We start from the raw sequence: 19,078 nt of genomic DNA on the forward strand, positions 1-19,078 counted from the left end.
ATGGGTTATGATACATTTATTCCTTTTCAAAATATGTACAACAAAGAATATAGGTTTCATCCAAGAAAATCAACAAAGGAATAGAGCAAGTGTTTCAAGGATATACAGATGAGCAGAGAGGCCAGACAACTTGTGTCCTGTTCAGCAAACTACGTTACTACTTCCACAGGTGTAATTCTATGGCACAGTTTGTATGTTGAGATTTTACTTAGGGGGTTCAGACTCACTATGAATTAATGATACAGAGCTGGAGTGTGTCTGTGTACACATACTGTAACTTGCTGCCTTTTTATACACAGTGGTCACTGTAGTTTGTAAGATATGTAAATATAGATGGCGTCAGTATTTGTTTGTTTTCATACTCATGATATTTTGACATGAAACATCAGCAACATGATTTTATGTCACTTATTATCTCTTACCACCATACACCTGCATGAAAAATCCCCAAACCTTTCACCATACATAATCCACTACTGCAACAAAACTATATCATGTGAAGAGCACTGTCCACCAACCCTGTCATCTTTATTACCGATTTGCCATCAATAAACTGCATCAATATCACAGTCATCTATCTGTGTGTTGTGTTTCCACTTATTCGTGACCAAGGCACCCAAAGTCAAGCTAATCATAGCAGCTAGAAGAGCACAGTGAATCTGTTGCATTATGTCCCGAAAATGTCACCCAGTTTATTATGATTTCTGTATTCATTGTATTCATTCAATGTACAACAGTGTCGTGAGACATTCACTGGAGCCTTGACCTATGTCTTTCTTCAGTGACTTTTCTGCCTCAAGGACAGTTCCATGACTAGTCATAGGGCACTCCTCAGCTTCAATCTTCCTGTACTGTTTGTGTGCGTCAGTAGCTTGGAGCATTGTGACTGCCATAGTTGTAGCCTGCTGCAGGCTGCTGGTACTGCCCATACTGGGCCGGGTACTGACTACCACTGCTGGGATACCGTTTACGTGACGACAACTGGGACTGGCTGCCACTCATCTTCCTGCGTTGCTGCTGCTGCTGCTGCTGTTGCTGCTGTTGCTGTTGCTGCTGCTGCTGCAGTATGGGCAGTCCTCCTTCCTTAGCCAGTTTCTGAACAGCTGAGAAGTGACATTTTGTCACTAACTGGAGATCTTCAAATACTGAAAGAAATCCACAACTACAAACTGGATCTTAATGACAAGATGGAAACAGAAATATTACCTCTGTGATATTGTTTTTCTTATCATCATACACCACAGCGTTATTTTGAGATTTCCAAAATGCTTCATTAAAAAGAAGTGATCATGGGGGAAAATATTGTTTCTTCTAAACATGATAGATGTCATATATTCTTTCTAATCAAGACAATACACACTTGAAATGTATTACTAGCTTAGGGAAACACATTCTCAGTTTTGCGTTGTTATCTAGATTTTGAAAAGCGGTATGAGAAATTTTGAATTTGCTATTCTTGTAATCCTGTGGACACTTTTACAATTAAATGCAAAGAAATATTCCCCTTTAGCAGCATAGGTTTTGTCATTAGCCGTATATGTCAACATTACGCTACCTTTAGCAGCACAGGGTTTGTCATCGGCTGTGTGTATCAACACTTTCTCCTACCTTCAACAACACAAGTTTGTGATCGGCTGTGTGTATCTACACTTTATCTTACCTTTAGCAGCATAGGGTTTGTCATCGGCTGTGTGTATCAACACTTCATCTTACCTTTAGCAGCATAGGGTTTGTCAGTTGTGTGTATCAACACTTTATCTTACCTTTAGCAGCATAGGGTTTGTCAGCTGTGTGTATCAACACTTTATCTTACCTTTAGCAGCATAGGGTTTGTCAGCTGTGTGTATCAACACTTTATCTTACCTTTAGCAGCATAGGGTTTGTCATCAGTTGTGTGTATCAACACTTTCTGCAGGAAGGACACCATAGCTGCAGTTGACAACACCTGCTCTGAGAGTGGCAGAGTTGAGAAGAATGGAATGTCCACGGCAAATGGATTACGGGGAGCTGGATATGTGCATAACTTGACCAGCTCTGCGATGATGTCCCATATAAACACATCTGTAAAGTAAGGAGGTGTACTTCCAACATAAGATGTTAGATGATTAGTACCTTTCACACTTTACACCTACACCTTTCACACTGTACACCTACACCTACAACACTGTACATCTACAACACTGTACACCTACACCTACAACACTGTACACCTACACCTACAACACTGTACACCTATACCTACAACACTGTACACCTATACCTACAACAATGTACACCTACACCTACAACACTGTACACCTACACCTACAACACTGTACACCTATACCTACAACACTGTACACCTATACCTACAACAATGTACACCTACACCTACAACACTGTACACCTATACCTACAAACTGTACACCTATACCTACAACACTGTACACTTACACCTACAATACCGTACACCTATACCTACAATACTGCACACAGTACCTACAACTGTAGTTATACCCAATGGTTGAGAACTACATAAGAATTTGCCTGATCTACTTCCCGTTCCATGCATAGTGTAGTCAAGTATAGTTAGTTCACTATGCATGGGCTTCAGTTCCTATATAACTTTTCAAAGATGATTAATGTCTGTCTAACATTGTGTTTTAGAGATGACTTAATTTAATTGGTAATACATTATGTCATAAACTAAATGTCCCAAAACACAGTTAAATGATGTACTTGTCCATCTATTTACCTCCACCAATGTTTAAGAAATACAACGTTCAAGTCTTAAATGTCTGGTATGCTGCGAAATATGTCACATTTTACTATCTGCACATGGTATCATTATTATTAATCAATAAATAGGATCTAAATGATTGCCTTTGTCAAATTGTTGTACTTTAATCTAAGATTCCAAACATTCGACAAATGCACTAAGATCTGACCTAACCCATGTGAACATAACTATAGTGCTGTGAGGAGGGAGCATCTCTGCTGTATACATATTAAATTATGTTCCCATCATTCATGTGAGCAGACTACTACAACAACTTCAAGCCCTGGAACAGAGACCTCACTAACATGCTGCTCTGTTGGATACATATGAACAAATGAAGTGGTTTTATGATTGACCTGAGGCTTGACATATCAGTCAGTCCACAGTAAAAACTTTCACCTCAGATGACTTGATGATCGTGATGACACATAGATACTGGTTAAAACATCCATGTCAGCTCTTCCTTTATACACCTTATTACTGACATGTGTTCTGTCGTTCAAAACAACCTTAGTTAAGACCAACCTTAAACACTAAGGTTAGAGTTACGATCACCTTAAGAAAAAGATACGTCCGTTGCACAAAACCTTGTGGCAACCTTAACTTGGACTCAACCTTAGCCGTAACCTTAACTAAGGCTGAAATCTTAGATCAGATCGGCAATATGTCATGTTTTTCTCACACCCTAACATTTTGTCTTAGATCATGGAACTATCACTATTACTTGCAAACACATTTCACCTGATAGTTTATTCCCCTCATAAGAATTAAAGGTGCATGTGAAAGATGTTTTGAAGTAATAACTAGAACCACTCAAACAACGGCGTATAGAATTTCAATGGCGGATCAGAGCAGATCGGTGACATGTCACATTTTTCACACACCTCAAATACATCCTAACATTCTTTTTTAGACTATGAAACTATCACTATTACTTTGCAAACACATTTCACCTGATAGCATATTCCCCTCATATGAATTAAAGGTGTATGTGAAAGCTGTTTTTGATGAAGTAACTAGGAATACTCAAACAATGGCGTGTAGCATTTCAATGGCGAAATGTCATATTTTTCACACACCTCAAATACACCCTAACAAATTTTTAAGTCACAAAACTGTCACTATTACTTGCAAATTTCTTTCAACTAAAGGTATGTTCTCCTTCTAAAAATTAAACGAATGTGTGAAAGAAGTTTTTATCGGCACAGTTTAGTCAATCTTCGCAGTGAAACGAGAAGAGAAGCCAGGGAGCTATAACTTACCAACTTGAAACTTTACTACAAATCTACACTGTCCTAATACGGACACTTATACCAATTGTTTGACTTAAACTGAAGTGACAAAATACTTAACCTATCTTCTACATATTGGATTTCAGTTGTTACAACACTCAGCAGACTTAATCAGCTGTTGAAAATAAACCGGACTCAATCTTAAATACTACGCTGCCACCATATTGGCTACACTGGTTATGTAACGACCCGAGACATACGTTCAGCGGCTTTTCGAGGAGTTTCTTCTCCCCCTCTATATAGGCTCCTTCCTTGCTACCTTGCTATTTGTACTGGCACAGACATAACATCAACAACAAATACATAAAAAATGAAATACCCATGAGCTAAATATTTGACCAGGAGCTCTGACTACAACTTGACAAAACTGACAGACCTTAGTTAAATATAAAACATGCAAAAGACCAGAAAAAAGGTGTAAATAAAAACAGTGTTTTTAGTAAAACATTGGTACAACTGTCACAGGAGATTTTCAGTAGCAGAAAATGCATAAATGCCTCTTCTGAAGAAGGGTGTGACTTAGACGATGGTAGGAGTGGGTCTACAAGTCAAGCAAAAATACTCACCATTATCCTTCCACTTGTATGTGGACTTGAGGCGGAGAGGGTTGTCTTTTTCCTGTGTGTCACCTCCGGTCAGCCTCACCAGGCGTTCATGGTTAGAGCGCACCCATACATAGGGGCAAAGGTAGCGAGTGTAGCCGGCAATCAGGAAAACAGTAGACGAATCATCCTGCAAGAGGAATAACAACACCCCGGTCACTCAAACAGACAATTCAGCCTAGACAGTTTCTGTCAGCAGGACAGAATCTGTGAGACCTTACTTTCGTCATAAAGGAGCAATAACAGGCATTTCAAATATCACTTTAACTAATAAAATATATCAGAATCACACAATATCATATCTCAGACTATTCTTTAAGCAAGTGTGGGAACATCTTTTAGAGACAAAACCTCAATTAACACACTGATTAGTGTACTGCAGTATTTAGTGAGAGGCAGCTGGTGCAGAAATAACTGCAATATCATGTCTACCATGTCACTGTGCTTGAATGACTTGCTTGTGAAACAATCGTATTACATATCAAAGTTGTGGACAGTCTATAGTGTGTGGCAGACAGATACTTGTACGTTAGTTGTACTGGATAGTCTGGTCCAGAGTGGAATACTTGTAGGCTGCCTTTCCATGTAAAACATCATCACCCACAGTGGAACTGTCATTTTCTCTGACACACAAAAGTAGTGTCTGGTCCTACACTAGATCATGCTGTGTGATGTCCAGTATCCAAGTATCTGACAATTATTCAATAGTTCCACTTACCATTGCCTGTGTCTCATCATCACTTGGGGAGGCTGGGGGCAAGCCAACACCCTTTTCCCCAAGACCACTCAGAGACATCTGTGTCCGCTGAGACAGCATCAGTGACCTCCTGAAATAATAACACAATATCCTTGTAACCTAATCATGTCAAATGATGTATGCAGGGCAATCTACTCAAATAATCATCTTGACGTTTGTGGTAGTCAATAACTGAAAGAAATCCTGGAAGATTTACTGAGACACGATGTGGTCTAAATTAGTGATGTTCCTATGATTGAAAATACTTGAAAATTGATCAAAAGAAGCATTAAAAATAACTGTCAGCAAAAAACATATTTTCGATGAATTGGTATTTTGTTTTATCAGTATAACACTTGAATGAAGTAAACTACCCATTAAATTTGATGAATGTTCATGAACAAACATGCGTCAAGCTAAAAACTATAAAATTATACATTTTTAACCACTTTTATTGTTTAATTACAATCTTACTGCACTACAGTATTAGTTATGATAAACAATAATAAGAGAATATCTAGGGAAAACCTCTTAAAATGGGGATAACAATAAAAATGTGTGTATTTTAAATATACTTAATAATCATTCACCGCAAGTACTCTGAACATTGATAGCGGATTTGGTTTCCGATTCAAAACACTTCTCTGAATGCTAAAAACTTACTTGTCGTAGGGGAGGTTGTTGGAGGTAAAGCTGGAGCCTGCTGCTAACTCTGTAGTGTGCAGGGGAGTGCCTGGTTCACTGCTGTAGCTGTTGTTGGGAGTCTGCAACAAGTGTACCATGCATAAAACATATGCAGTAGCTGGGATTTGGAGAGCAGAACCCTTGTACCTTTCAAACTCACTGGCACCATTTGATACCCTTTAACATGGAGTAATATTCTTTAAAGGGGCACTGATGCGGAGCAATTTCCGTGGACTGGTGTAAACTTTTGTTATTGTTTTTCTCCCGTGCGTACCCGGATGATATCCCAGAATTCGTGACTGGTTCGTGACCTCTGCTTCCGTAAGCGCAATTGATAGTTTAATTATAGACAGATCAACTTAGGTGAAGTCATTTTTACTTCATAACAAATGTATTATGAAAACAAATGAAACACTTAGAAGGTTAATCATCTGCCAGTGGTAGAAATGGTAAAAAACTATTAGGATGGAAAAATAACGAAGCCAATGTACGTCTCTATATTTTGTCTCATAACCCTAATTGGTTTATTGTCATATTTGTATGATTCTGAAAATCAATAAAAGAACACACGATCTGCTTATACTCATAGTAAATTCCTAACATAACAGCAACATTTATACATTGTATAGATTGCCAATGTGGATCCTATTTCACACACATACGCGATCTAGTGTGTGTTTTCTGTCATACAGATTCTGCTGAATGCTACAACAAATAAATTAAAACAAAATGCAAATAATGAATGTAAAACAGACTAATTTTATAGCAACAATGTCAGGTTACTACCTTGTTCAGGAATGTATCCATCAATATCCACGTAAAAGAAATCGTATTCCATTCATCTGCAGCTGGTAAATAATCCTGCTCTGTGTCGCGTGTCTTACAACTGTCTCATTTGCGAAAAAGTAACACATCGTTTCACGTCTTTCGTTGGTGAAAACCAGATAAACCTCTCATTGGTCTCCCAAGATAGCACACCTGGCAACTAATTGTATGATGTCCACTATTCTAAGTAATTTAGTTAACCAATAATGAGCAATCAATCAATCAACGCAAGGGTGGTTAATTCTTTGAAGGGAGGATGTTGTTTTTGCACTCACTCTTTACGACAGGGTGTAGTCATCTACACACACTGCCTTTTGACAAATCCGCTAGAAGATAAAAGTAATTAATCAATCAGTGTGTTATCGGTTAATCTTTTGATCGATGTTTGTTTTTGTAACTCAGCTGATAAACCCTCTTGCATCACTTACATGCACATATTACATAACATACAATACATTTGCCATTACAGACCTTAATTTATAATGTTGAGTATTTACTCCAGACAGGAGAAATGCCAAATGGGAACCTTTGTTGAGTAACCGAAGTGGTGCTACTACTAATTATACCTGTTATAAATTCATTAATTGACCATCCAGAGAATGATGACAAATAACACGTGTAGGTTTACACCATCAAACGCGAGTTACAGCAAGGAGGATGTAATCTCTGTGTTGCATGCAGCCTGAAAACACTTATGGGCCGAAACTGTTTTGAGGATACCAACGGAATTTCGTTACATAAGGAATACACACAGGCATTTGCTGTGTACTTGGGTAAATAGGTGAAATAAGGGGTTTTTTTACGTAAGAAAATTTTCAGATTTCTCTACCAAAGGCAAAGTCATCGTTTTTTGTTTACGAATTCAAATAAATCAACTGTGTGTTTTTATTATCATAAATAATACCATTGTAGCTACCATAGCTACCAAAATTACGTATGATATTTGCTATCACAGCTGAACCAACACTCAAAACTACCTATATATAAAAAGCTTTGCAATCTTCCGTACTGAAACAAATGGCTTGCTACGTGCCTGTAGACATCATATTTTCATGTAACATGATTAAATATCGAGGTTAAAAACACAGAAATAGGATCAAATTGGATCAGTAACTATACCATCCAAGCATCCGAAAAGAACTACACTGCTGGGATATTTGGTTACGATCAGACAAGGAATACCATGGATATTTTTTAACAAATGGCATATGATGAGCATCCGGCCTCCTGACTGTTAAGGTGAAGAAATTCTGCTAATATGGACAGGAGCCCAGTTCCTTTGTCCGTCACGGTCGAAGGAGCGGGCGCTGACCAATTTGCGGTTTGGTTTCGTAATTCGACCGATGGCGAGAAACATAATTTGCTCCGCATCAGTGCCCCTTTAAGTAGTTAAAAGGTATGAAGTATGAAGAATCACAGAAGGTGACTGTAACCTGTGGCTCATTGACAATGCTGATGACCATTTCCTCACGCCCTCTCATGTACGAAGCGAAGTACTTAAAGCCTTTCACTGTGCCCAGCTTCAGCATCTCCGTCAGAAACACCTGCAGTTTCTTCTTCAAGTGTGGATCTTCCTACAAAATGTAATGTATGTATTTATGTATGTACATATACATGTACAGCATCATGCCTACCACAGGTATATAGTTCCAGCAGAGGAAGGTAAGAATGAGAATATATTCTGTCCCAATAGCATCTGGTGTTCGTTCCTAGCTTAGCTAGTAGAATTAATTCATGAGCCTACCTTTGCCTCCTGTTGGCAGCATGTGTATGAAGTTACAACATTAGCTTAGTGTCTAGAGTACACACTGACTATTAGTGAATGAGATAAAATAGTCATCTTAACTCACCATATCCCGTTGCTTAGCTCCGTGAAGGCTTAACCCCAGTGGGTGCCACAGGGACATATATGTCTTGCCCACCAAGCCTCACTTTAAAGTTCAATCAAATTCTAAATATATCACGGTTACAAATATGCTTTACAGTTTTGAATTCTTCGGGAAAGTCCCTGTTTCTTGACACTATCCACTATTATCTCAAACAAAGTTAAAGTGCTTAAAATAACCTGTCAAAATTGGCTTCATTGTGAATGTTGCTATTTTTCACACAATACAAAATCATGATTCACAGTGTTATTTGCTGTATGTTTTGAAATGTGAAAATCAGAAAATTAATGGGAGTATTGTATTTCAAAAATACCATATCAATGATCACTGATATCAAGTTTTCATACAACCAGTAACGATAATTCTGAAACGTCAATGATGAACCCAGAATCGGTTGGGATGTTTTCGAAAATACACTTACATGAACGCCAAAGTGCGCTTTCTGCCATATAGGATAGTGTTTACAAAATCACATTTCATGAAGGCAAATTCTGCCATGGCAGCTGAGACCTTTTATACAATCAATGGAAATTAGGTGAGATACATACTTATCTGCAAGCCAACGTTGTCTTTTCCGACGTCACAAAATACACAAAACATGCCATAATGTCAAGTTTGACTAAAATGTTGTATTATTTTCCGTCATTTCACTACATTTGAAGATGTGACTGTTACTCCGTTAATAATGATGCAAAATTAGTCGAAATACATCTTCACAGACAGGAAAATATGGAAATCTAAGAAATAAGTTATGCATCAGATAGGGCCCTCCAAATCACTATTACCTGCTTTCTCATGTAGGTCTAGTACACTGGCATTTTTTCTTATAAATTGTGAAACTACCAAAAGGTATCCACTCACATTGGGGAACTTTGTACTGGAATAGTTTGGTTCACCGTGAGTGAGTGAGTTTAGTTTTACACCGCACTCAGCAATATTCCAGCGGTGGTCTGTAAATAATCGAGTCTGGACCAGACAATCCAGTGATCAACAACATAAGCATCGGTCTGCGCAATTGGGAACCGATTACATGTGTCAACCATGTCAGCGAGCCTGACCACCCGATCGCCTTTTATGGCAAGCATGGGTTGCTGAAGGACCCCGGGACCTTCACGGGTCACCATGAACAAACGCAACGAAAATATAGTGTCCATATCCACAACAAATTTTCTCCATGTAATGTGAGTTACACTGGCTTAGTGTTAAGCACAGCAGAGTTACGCCCCCTTATCTTTACACATGCATGGCCTCTCTGTTGACGTTTGACGTCATAGAGGAAGATACATTTTTGACGTTTACTGTGGGTCCTTTTAATGCTGTGCATAAAATGCTATGCATAAATCCATTTTAAATATACTTATGTCATTCAGATTTTGGACCACGCGAGCGCAATTCTCGCACAACGATCACTGTTCAAACCTTATCATGGCTTATGTCAAGTTATGAAAATGTGAGCCTGAAAAAAACTAGTCATCAACTTCATGATCAAGGGGGTTAAATTTCATCTCTTCTGCATTAGTGACATGACATTTGATGGAAGAAAAGTCCGAACCAATAGCGCAAAGAAAATTCAATCACTACATTTACCGATGTCGCTTTCATCTTCTAACCGTGTCAAATGGTCAATGGGATGGCACGCTACTTTACACAACGAAAACAGTTGCGCTGGCCTATCAGGAAGTTAATAAAGAGTTATCTTCTCTTGTTATTAGTTCCTCTAAACTAGCCGACTGCATTCATTGCGCTCTCTTTGTTTAAAATGTTTAGAGTCGGAGCCAAGTTCAAAGCATGTCCTGACGTGGTATCGAAGCATTAATTGCGGCCAAAATAAGATAGTTTCTCAAATGAGTTATATCTTGTCAGTTTATATATGCTATGTATTCATTTTAAAGACACAGCAAGGTGATGGTTGGAAGGTGTCATAGATCTGCCCACAGACAGGATTCGTGCGCGCAATCAGATACGACTAATGCTCTAATTTAGACTAACCAGCCAAGCGATAAGTTTGTGTTTTGTGATCGCTGGGATCGGTTCCGGCTAACTTATCATAACAGCCATCATATGTAGTTGGGAAGCATACTAAAGAAAAGTGTGTGCAGTTTCGCGTGTTTGCTTGGCTGAGACTTTTCCGTCTCTCGAAGGAGAAAATGGCTGCCCTCTTAAAGAAGAGAGCACTTGCTGAGTACAGTCAAGTGATTCAGGTACATAGACGACAGACTGACGATTTATCTTCAGGACCAATTTACTAACAACATCATTTCACCATCGAGTTTTAAACTACAAATAACTATTCCTGAACAGAACAGTTTCAATAATTTTATTATGTTTTTTTTTTCATAATATTTTCTATAAGTAAATACTTTGTTCTTAAATATATGTTCTTAAGATGACAAAAATTACTATACAGACCACTTGTTCTGATGTAAGTGGCAGAAGCTTACAAGAGCTTATGTTTGTCATGCCATAAATGTAGCATCGCCCTGAATGTGTTTCTTGGTTGGTCAGTGGCATTCCATTGTCTTTGGTTTTAGCTTCCATATGTGGTAAACCTCAGAAAGCAGTAAAGTTAGGGTTTTATCACTTTTTTAGTTTTTATACTCTGATGTAACTAAACTGTTGTTCAAAGTAGTATTAAAACCAACTCATTCACCCTCTCACTGCCTGTTTATGAGAATCATGGTTAGCTATAGACTTTGAAAGTTGCAGTTGTCATTGGATCATCAGAAGCTTATGTCTTTAACCTAAATCTTCTGGTATCCAGGAAGAGCCAAAACCTGTGAAGAAGCTCCGTCTCCAACACAAGCCTCCTGCAACAGAACTTCATCTTGATCTACAGAACACAAGCAGTTCCCACGATGCCCTGCAAGTGCTCCTTGACTTCCAAGCATGCCTGGTGTCAGTGTCTGGTGAAGCTGCTGTGGATGTAGTCGGGGAGCTGATCGAACACTACCACCGCGAGAAGGAGGCAGTTGTGAGGAGCAAGATAGCACAGGTGTTGGGGCACCTATGTCGACTGCCTGGCTTCTCACCAGAAAACGTCATTGACCATCTCTTGGCCATACTCAGCACAGAAAGTAAGCCCTCATAGACAGTTTACAGGTATATCATCACATTCCACGTCCTGAAATAGGGGAGGTGGAGTAACCTAAGGCCTGGGCTTACTTCCCTACATGGATGCAATGTGTGAATGTTGGTAAAAGCAGCATAAAACCAAACGCACTCACTCAGTCATCCTGAAATTGTTTAGACTTACAGCCTGTATTGTACATACAAAATTACAATGGCTTAACAGCTTTGACAATGAAATACATATGTGTTTTCTTATTAAGTTTAAAGTTATTGATATTTACGAAGTAGTGACTTTTCAAGATGCAAATGCCATGACGACACATGCTTGAGGTCATAAAAACAAATCTTGGACATTCAAGCAAGCATGTCCTATATAATTACATGGAAAACAATGTAATGGGCACAGTTGGATCACAGTCAGTCAGTTTTCAAAAATTTGAATACTTTGTTACCCAGTGAACAATATTGTCAAGATAGAAACATACTTCTTTTCATTATATTTATAAGTTTCCAAACTTCACTGAAGGTGCTGATATAAGCCCTGTTGGTCTTTGTGGACCAACAAGAAGAAAAAACATTTTCCAGCTAAATTAGCATTTGTACTTTAGAGATTTGGCCCCTTTCCTCATCATTGAGATGTGTACTTCAACCCTATTTCCCTGTCCGTGATTAGGCAGTCACATGACTGAGTGATCCTGTCTCAGGCAGTCATTTTTATATGTAACAGATAATCGCTTTGCTTACAAGTTGCACCCTCTACTGCTTTTGTTCCAGAGTTTTGTTATGTAAATACATGTTCATATGATCATTTATGCCCACATGTTTGCCAAAGTTGGTTTAATACTATTTTGCTTACAGAAAGAAACAGGTATCTTTTAACTTCCTGAACTCTTCTTGTTCCAGAATCACACAAAGTATTGCGTGAGATCATTCAAGCTCTCTCATCCATAGGGAGACAGCTCCCTAGCAGCCTTGCTACCTACAAAGTACAGATATTGCAGGCTGTCAAATCTGTAAGTTTATTTTACACATTTCATATCTTCAACAACATCGATATACTCTTTAGAGGTTGGCAGTGGGGACGTATCAATTTATGACAAAATGACAATGTCAGAAAGAGTGTATCCGTTGCATGCATGGGTATAACCTAACAACATTTCATGGAAAAAGTTCAGTCACTAGTCACAAACAGATAACTGTCAATTAGTTCATAACTTTGTTGTAAAAAGTAAAAGATTTGTATTTAATTAAAAAAGGATAACTGCATTATTTCATTTCACATTTACACTGACACCACATGCTTAAAAATATTGGCTTGATATATTTCATCTGTACACGTTGCACATTGTTTCCAGCAGTTGCTAGCTTATTAAATGGAAGGGTTTAAACAGGAATGTGTTTAAGCTATACTTGTGTTGTGCAGCACCTGTGTGACTCAGCTCATAGTGTGAGGAGCAGCTGCCTTGACACGATTGGTGTTTTGTGGTCATCTGATTCAAAGGATGAAGGGGAAAACCAGACAGATATGCAGAAACTCATAACGAAATTCTTCAGTGATCAAGACCCTCGTGTGAGAACAAGTGCTTTCCAAGCAATGGTATGTGATCTGGACAGCCTTACCATTCCTGATTAGTAAATCAAGTGTTCACTTACCCGTCACAAAGTTTACACTAGCCTCATGTTTCTGTATCAGTCAGCTAGAGCCATATCATTCAACTATGACTGGTAACTTACCCTGTGTCCTTATGAATTCAAAATATAACTTTCTGGGTGTATAAAGTTAGCCCTCGGCAGAAACACCATGTTTTCCTCTACTGTGAGTTCAGAGTGTTGCACAGGAGGGTACCCACATGTACAGAGCCATAATTGCATAGAATTCACACTGAGTCAGCCATGTGAGGACAATGTGATATGATGTCGTCTGTTATTGCAGGTGTTAACATGTCATGTGTTTTTGCAGGTGGGTTTCCATCAGCGTGGTCTCCAGCTTGACCTTAACATTCACCAGCATGCCTGTCAGGCATTCACAGATGACTACGAGGATGTGCGCAGGGCGGCAGTGAAAGTGGTGTGGGTTCTTTGTCATCTTTACCCAGAGAGGTTAGCTCAGTCAATAAATTCTTGCTTGTTTCTTGGGTGAAAAGAAGTAGATTTTCAATAAGTAAGAGGGCATTATATCTTGAGACTCCTGCCAGTGTCAGTGTTTATATCTGATACAAGTTTCTGGTTTTCAGTCTAGTGTTCCTATATATTTATACCCCTGCTACGAAGTAACGCGAGTATATAGCGTTCATTCCGTCCATCCATCATACCGTCCACAATCTTTGTCTGAAGCATATCTCTTAAAGTTTTCATGCGAGGTTCACCAAACTTCAGACTAATGTTAATCATTACCCACAGCTGTGCCCTTTGCTATTTTGAAGTTTTGAATTTTGTTTTTGCTGTTTCCATGGAAACATGACCTAGTGCCAGATTTGTTTGATGTTTTTAGTCAGGAACTTATCTCTTAAAATTTACATGTTAGGTTCACCAAACTTTACACACATGTTAATCATTACCCATTGATGTGCCTTTTGTTGTTTTTGTTTTTTCTGAATTTTGATTTGTTGTTGTTTCAATGGAAACATGACTTAGTGCAAATTGTGTTTGAGGGTCCCTGGGCACAGCATATCACCAAAACTATGAATGCTATGTTCACCAAACTTAATACACAAGTTAATCATGACCCACAGACATGCATGTGCTATTTATTTGCAAATTGTGATTATTCAAAGTGTGATGTTCATTTTTTCTGTGTTGCAGCCTGGTACCTGTGTGTGAATCATCAGTAGAGGAGCTGCGCCTTGTAGATGATGGCTTTGCTAAGATCTGTAACATGATCAATGATATCTCAGTGAAGGTTCGGGTGGAGGCTGCTTCTCTGCTGGTGAGATGTTGCTATGATGGTTACAATAGAGAAAGTTACTGCTTTGGGTGAATCTGACAGTGTGTATATGTTTCTCAACAATCTCAGAACTGTGTGCCAGATCTATTGCCATTTTGTCGAGTCAGTCCTGTGTGGGCCTCAGAAGTATTTGAATTGTTGAATGTGTTTTTCCATGTATGTATTCTGACCTGACTCAGACGGTGTCCTACATGTGTTTGTATTTCAAGGGCTCTCTACATCAAGTCAGTCCTCGATTCCTTGAACAAACCCTGGACAAAAAACTGATGTCCAACATGAGAGTAAGTAAACAGATTTGATCAGAGTAAATTCACACATATACTTTACTGCTTTTGCTCAGTAAGTTAGCTAGCATTATGAATAGATTGATTTTTCCTCAAAAGTGTTAGTGATGTAAGCAGGGCATTATTTCTTGTAAATTTTTATCCCCCTGGCATGTAATGTAATCATTTTACTTGCGGAGCATAACTCAAAAACTTGGTAGATATATCAGTCAAAACCTAAATTGGTGCCTTCTGCTATCTACAGGTTTTTGTGATTTATTATTTTCTCAGTTTCCATGGAAACTTTTCGGACTTAGTCTCAAAAGTAAGCGGTGTGTTTTGTTTTCAGAGCACAGCTTGAAAACTTCATAATATATTTCAACAAACTTGGCAGATATGTGAGGCAGACTCTTGTCATGTTTGTTTTTCTGGTTTCCATGGAAATGATTCAGACTTAAGTCTCAAAAGGGAGGGGTGGGCTTCGTTTGCAGAGCACACCTGAAAGCATTTTCATAGCTATCAGCTAAATTTGGCATATATGTGAGGCAGATCCCAAAGTGATGCCTTTTGCTACTTACAGATTTTTGTGGTTTATCATTTTCTGGGTTTCCATGGAAATGATTTGGTCTCAAAAGGGAGGGGTGGGTTTCGTTTCCAGAGCACACCTGAAAGCATTTTCATAGCTATCAGCCAAATTTGGCATATATGTGAGGCAGATACCAAAGTGATGCCTTTTGCTATTTACAGATTTTTATGGTTTATCATTTTCTGGGTTTCCATGGAAATGATTTGGTCTCATATGGGAGGGATGGGCTTCGTTTCTGGAGCACAACTCAAAAACATTTGATATCTTTCAAGATGTATGAGACGGAACTTGAAGTGGCGCCGTCTGCTGTTTACAGATATATGGCATTTATCCTTTTCATGATTTCCATGGAAATGATTCAGACTTGGTCTAAAAAAATCAAGATTTGTCCTTTCAAATATGTGGGTACTGGAGAAGATATAATTGTTTATTGCCCAATAACATACTTGATTTTATCTATTCAATTATCTATTTGTTGTGTGAAGATTCATCTTAGATTACCATTTGTTGCTGTTAGAGAAAGCACAGTGCCCATGAACGTGCCAAAGAGCATTTCCAGTCTGGTGAATGGTCAACAGGCCAGAAATGGGCTGATGATGCTCCCAAGGAGGAAATAGATCCAGAAAATATCAATCTGATGAACATCGGAGCATGTGGAGCTTTCATACATGGACTTGAAGATGAGTTTTATGGTAAGTTTTCAAAGTTTGAGAGGAATGAATGCTTTGAATATTTGTTGCAACATATTTTGCCTAGGACATGACATATTTCTATGATAATCTCTCCTATCAAGTGGCACAAGCATGCTTAATCATCAAGTGTCCTACACCTGGTACCACAAGAAACCCAACCCTAGGACATTCATTTCCCAGAAAACTTGAAAAACAACAATGCTGGCCCTTGTTACTGTATCCTTTTACACTTATACTGTAACTCTTTACTGACTGCAGTATAGAAGTGGAAAATCTTTATCATAACATGGAAATAGTTTCAACCATATGTCGTGTGTTGTAGAGGTGCGTAATGCAGCTCTAGACTCGCTGTGTGAGCTGGCAGCTCAGTCCAGAGTGTTTGCCAACCTATCACAGGATAGCATCATCGACATGTTCAACGATGAAATTGAGAGTGTGCGTCTGAATGCCATTAACAGTTTGAGGAAAATCTCACACCACATTGTGCTCCGACAAGACCAGTTGGAGATCATCCTTGGTGTCCTGCAGGTATGTTCACAGAACTGTCATGTATGAGGGTTCATAGAGGCCACATAGGTGGGTCCGCAGAACTGTCATGTGGGTGGGTTCACAGATGTCATGTAAGTGGGTTCAGGATTTGCAATGTGTATAGATTCACAGATTCATGTGGGCAAATTTGGGAGCATGGTTGGTATACGTTGCCGTATCCAAATTACATGGATTGATGCTCATGATATCAATCACTAGATTGTCTAGTGAATACTCATTTCTGTACAGACTTTTGTCTTATATATCACAGGAATAGTGCTGAGTGCTGCATAAACATTCAAACAAACAAACCTAACCAGTAAATGCAGAACTTTCTATGCTCAGGATTTTTCTGGAACAACTCGTACAGACCTGCGTGACATGCTGTGTGACATGCGTCTGTCAAACAAGGAGTGTCTGAATGACACAGTGCTGGCTCTTTTAGACAACCTTCGCAGATACCCGCAGGACAGGACCTCGGTCTGGAAGTAAGTACAACAAACCAGCTTGTGTTGTTCATGTAGCACCCAGAACCTTTCTGCTATACACATTGTACAACAAACCAGCTTGTGTTGTTCATGCAGTACATCTGAACCTTTCTGCTATACACATTGTACAATGAGCCAGCTTGTATTGTTCATGTAGGACAGTGATCCAATGTGCTGTACATATTATACTATAAACAAATGTGCTGTACAAATTGTACAATGAATTGTATGTTTAGTAACATTTCCATTTCTGGAGAATCACTGTAGATGTGTCTTGGGTATGTTGCAGGTGTTCCATGTTTTTGGGGAAAAACCACCCCCAGCTGTGCCTGACCCAGGCACGGGAACTTCTGTGTATTCACCCCTACTTCAACACTCCAGTTCCTGACATGGATGACCCAGCCTGTATCCTTCATTTGACATGTGAACTTTCTTAACTAAAAAATTACTCTATAAGTGATACAAGTACGATGTATCTAAAGTTGCATTTCACTAGCTTCAAAGTATAAAAAGCCATCTCTCATGGAATGGAATTTGGAAAAATAATGCATGCCTTTTATTTTGGTTTCAAAAAATAGTATGTAACAGCTGTGGACAGTCAACCTAAGAAACTGTCCCCTGATATACATGTGATCACTGAATAAAATGCTGATAAATTTGTTTCCTTTTAACCCAATTAAAATCAAACAGTTTATGTCCTTGCTGTCATTGTAAGGTGTATTTTGTAACTCCCTATTCCTAGCCAGGAGGCTTTCATGAACACGTTCTCCTTGATGCCAGTAGATATTGCTATCCTGGTGCTGATGTTCAATGCCTGTGTGGATTGTCCCACACTGATTCCCCTGCTGCAGGACCACACACTGCAACACTACACCTATCTGCGTGACAGCCAGCCCCACCTGGTGCCCATCCTGGCGGTATGTTACATTCACATCAATATTTGTTAATGTTATTGGGGAAAGATGGAGATGACATTGGTAAACTTATACAAACCTGTAGAGGTCATGAATTCTTTCAAGAAAGTCCTCCTTGGGGTACATATAAGCATTTTTATGCCCATTAGGAATTCATATGACAGTTGTAACTATATTTTGTAATGAAATATTTACAAAACGAAAAAAACTCCCTTTTTGTCTTGTGAGACCATCCTTACAGGGCCCCTTAGGGCCCCCCAGAGCCCCCTACAGCCAAGAGCGGATAACTCTGGCTGTTGACCCTGTTTTATGCTGAACGTATCAGACAAATGAGGGGTGCTGAGTGGCCGCACTCCAAGGACTTTCTTCAAAGAATTATTACAGGTTTGTATAATTCTTTTTCAGGAGAAGTCACTCCTTGAGCTACATATATGCATTAACAGACTCCCAAAGACAAAATGGTTAGGGAGTGTTATTCTGTATGACAACGCAGTCCATTCAAAGTGCAAATCTACAACCATATGGAAATAGAAAGACACCTACCTTGACACCTGACTGCTGATGTCAGGGGGTGAGACTAAGGTGAGGAATTAAATTGGGTAAATACCCAAAATAAACCCTGCCAACCCAACTCAAGGTTTGGAGGTGTGGAAATACAGGGAACTCGCCAAACCACACCCTAACCATACGGCATTAGTGAGTTAAAAAGGAAAAAATGGATAGAAATGCCAGTAAGTTGCCAATGAATATCTGGTGACACAGCCATAGCTTACGGCGGCCCATTACCACACTGATCATTTGGCTTGCACAA

The 19,078-nt window shown here is 39.0% G+C and overlaps 2 protein-coding genes across 2 annotated transcripts in view; one reads left to right on the forward strand and one right to left on the reverse strand.

Annotated features, from left to right (window-relative positions):
• LOC137281511 (uncharacterized) lies at window positions 1–10,531 on the reverse strand. The gene is made up of 7 exons (XM_067812776.1): window positions 10,371–10,531; window positions 8,331–8,471; window positions 6,052–6,152; window positions 5,371–5,479; window positions 4,617–4,782; window positions 1,864–2,061; window positions 1–1,145 (listed from the first exon to the last, which is right to left on the reverse strand). Exons 1-7 carry the CDS (start codon window positions 10,383–10,385, stop codon window positions 865–867), a joined length of 1,011 nt encoding a protein of 336 aa, XP_067668877.1. The 5' UTR covers window positions 10,386–10,531; the 3' UTR covers window positions 1–864.
• LOC137281509 (integrator complex subunit 4-like) overlaps window positions 10,481–19,078 on the forward strand; it is a 17,780-nt gene continuing 9,182 nt past the window's right edge. The window contains exons 1-12 of the mRNA XM_067812775.1: window positions 10,481–10,984; window positions 11,545–11,857; window positions 12,756–12,865; window positions 13,276–13,449; window positions 13,813–13,952; window positions 14,655–14,778; window positions 15,006–15,077; window positions 16,163–16,337; window positions 16,660–16,865; window positions 17,211–17,353; window positions 17,643–17,758; window positions 18,137–18,270. Of these exons, the coding sequence (XP_067668876.1) occupies window positions 10,931–10,984; window positions 11,545–11,857; window positions 12,756–12,865; window positions 13,276–13,449; window positions 13,813–13,952; window positions 14,655–14,778; window positions 15,006–15,077; window positions 16,163–16,337; window positions 16,660–16,865; window positions 17,211–17,353; window positions 17,643–17,758; window positions 18,137–18,270 (1,761 nt within the window). The 5' untranslated portion in view covers window positions 10,481–10,930. The remainder of the gene's footprint in view (window positions 10,985–11,544; window positions 11,858–12,755; window positions 12,866–13,275; window positions 13,450–13,812; window positions 13,953–14,654; window positions 14,779–15,005; window positions 15,078–16,162; window positions 16,338–16,659; window positions 16,866–17,210; window positions 17,354–17,642; window positions 17,759–18,136; window positions 18,271–19,078) is intronic.

This window comes from Haliotis asinina, chromosome 4 (assembly GCF_037392515.1).
Source record: "Haliotis asinina isolate JCU_RB_2024 chromosome 4, JCU_Hal_asi_v2, whole genome shotgun sequence".
Classification (NCBI taxonomy): Eukaryota; Metazoa; Mollusca; class Gastropoda; order Lepetellida; family Haliotidae; genus Haliotis; species Haliotis asinina.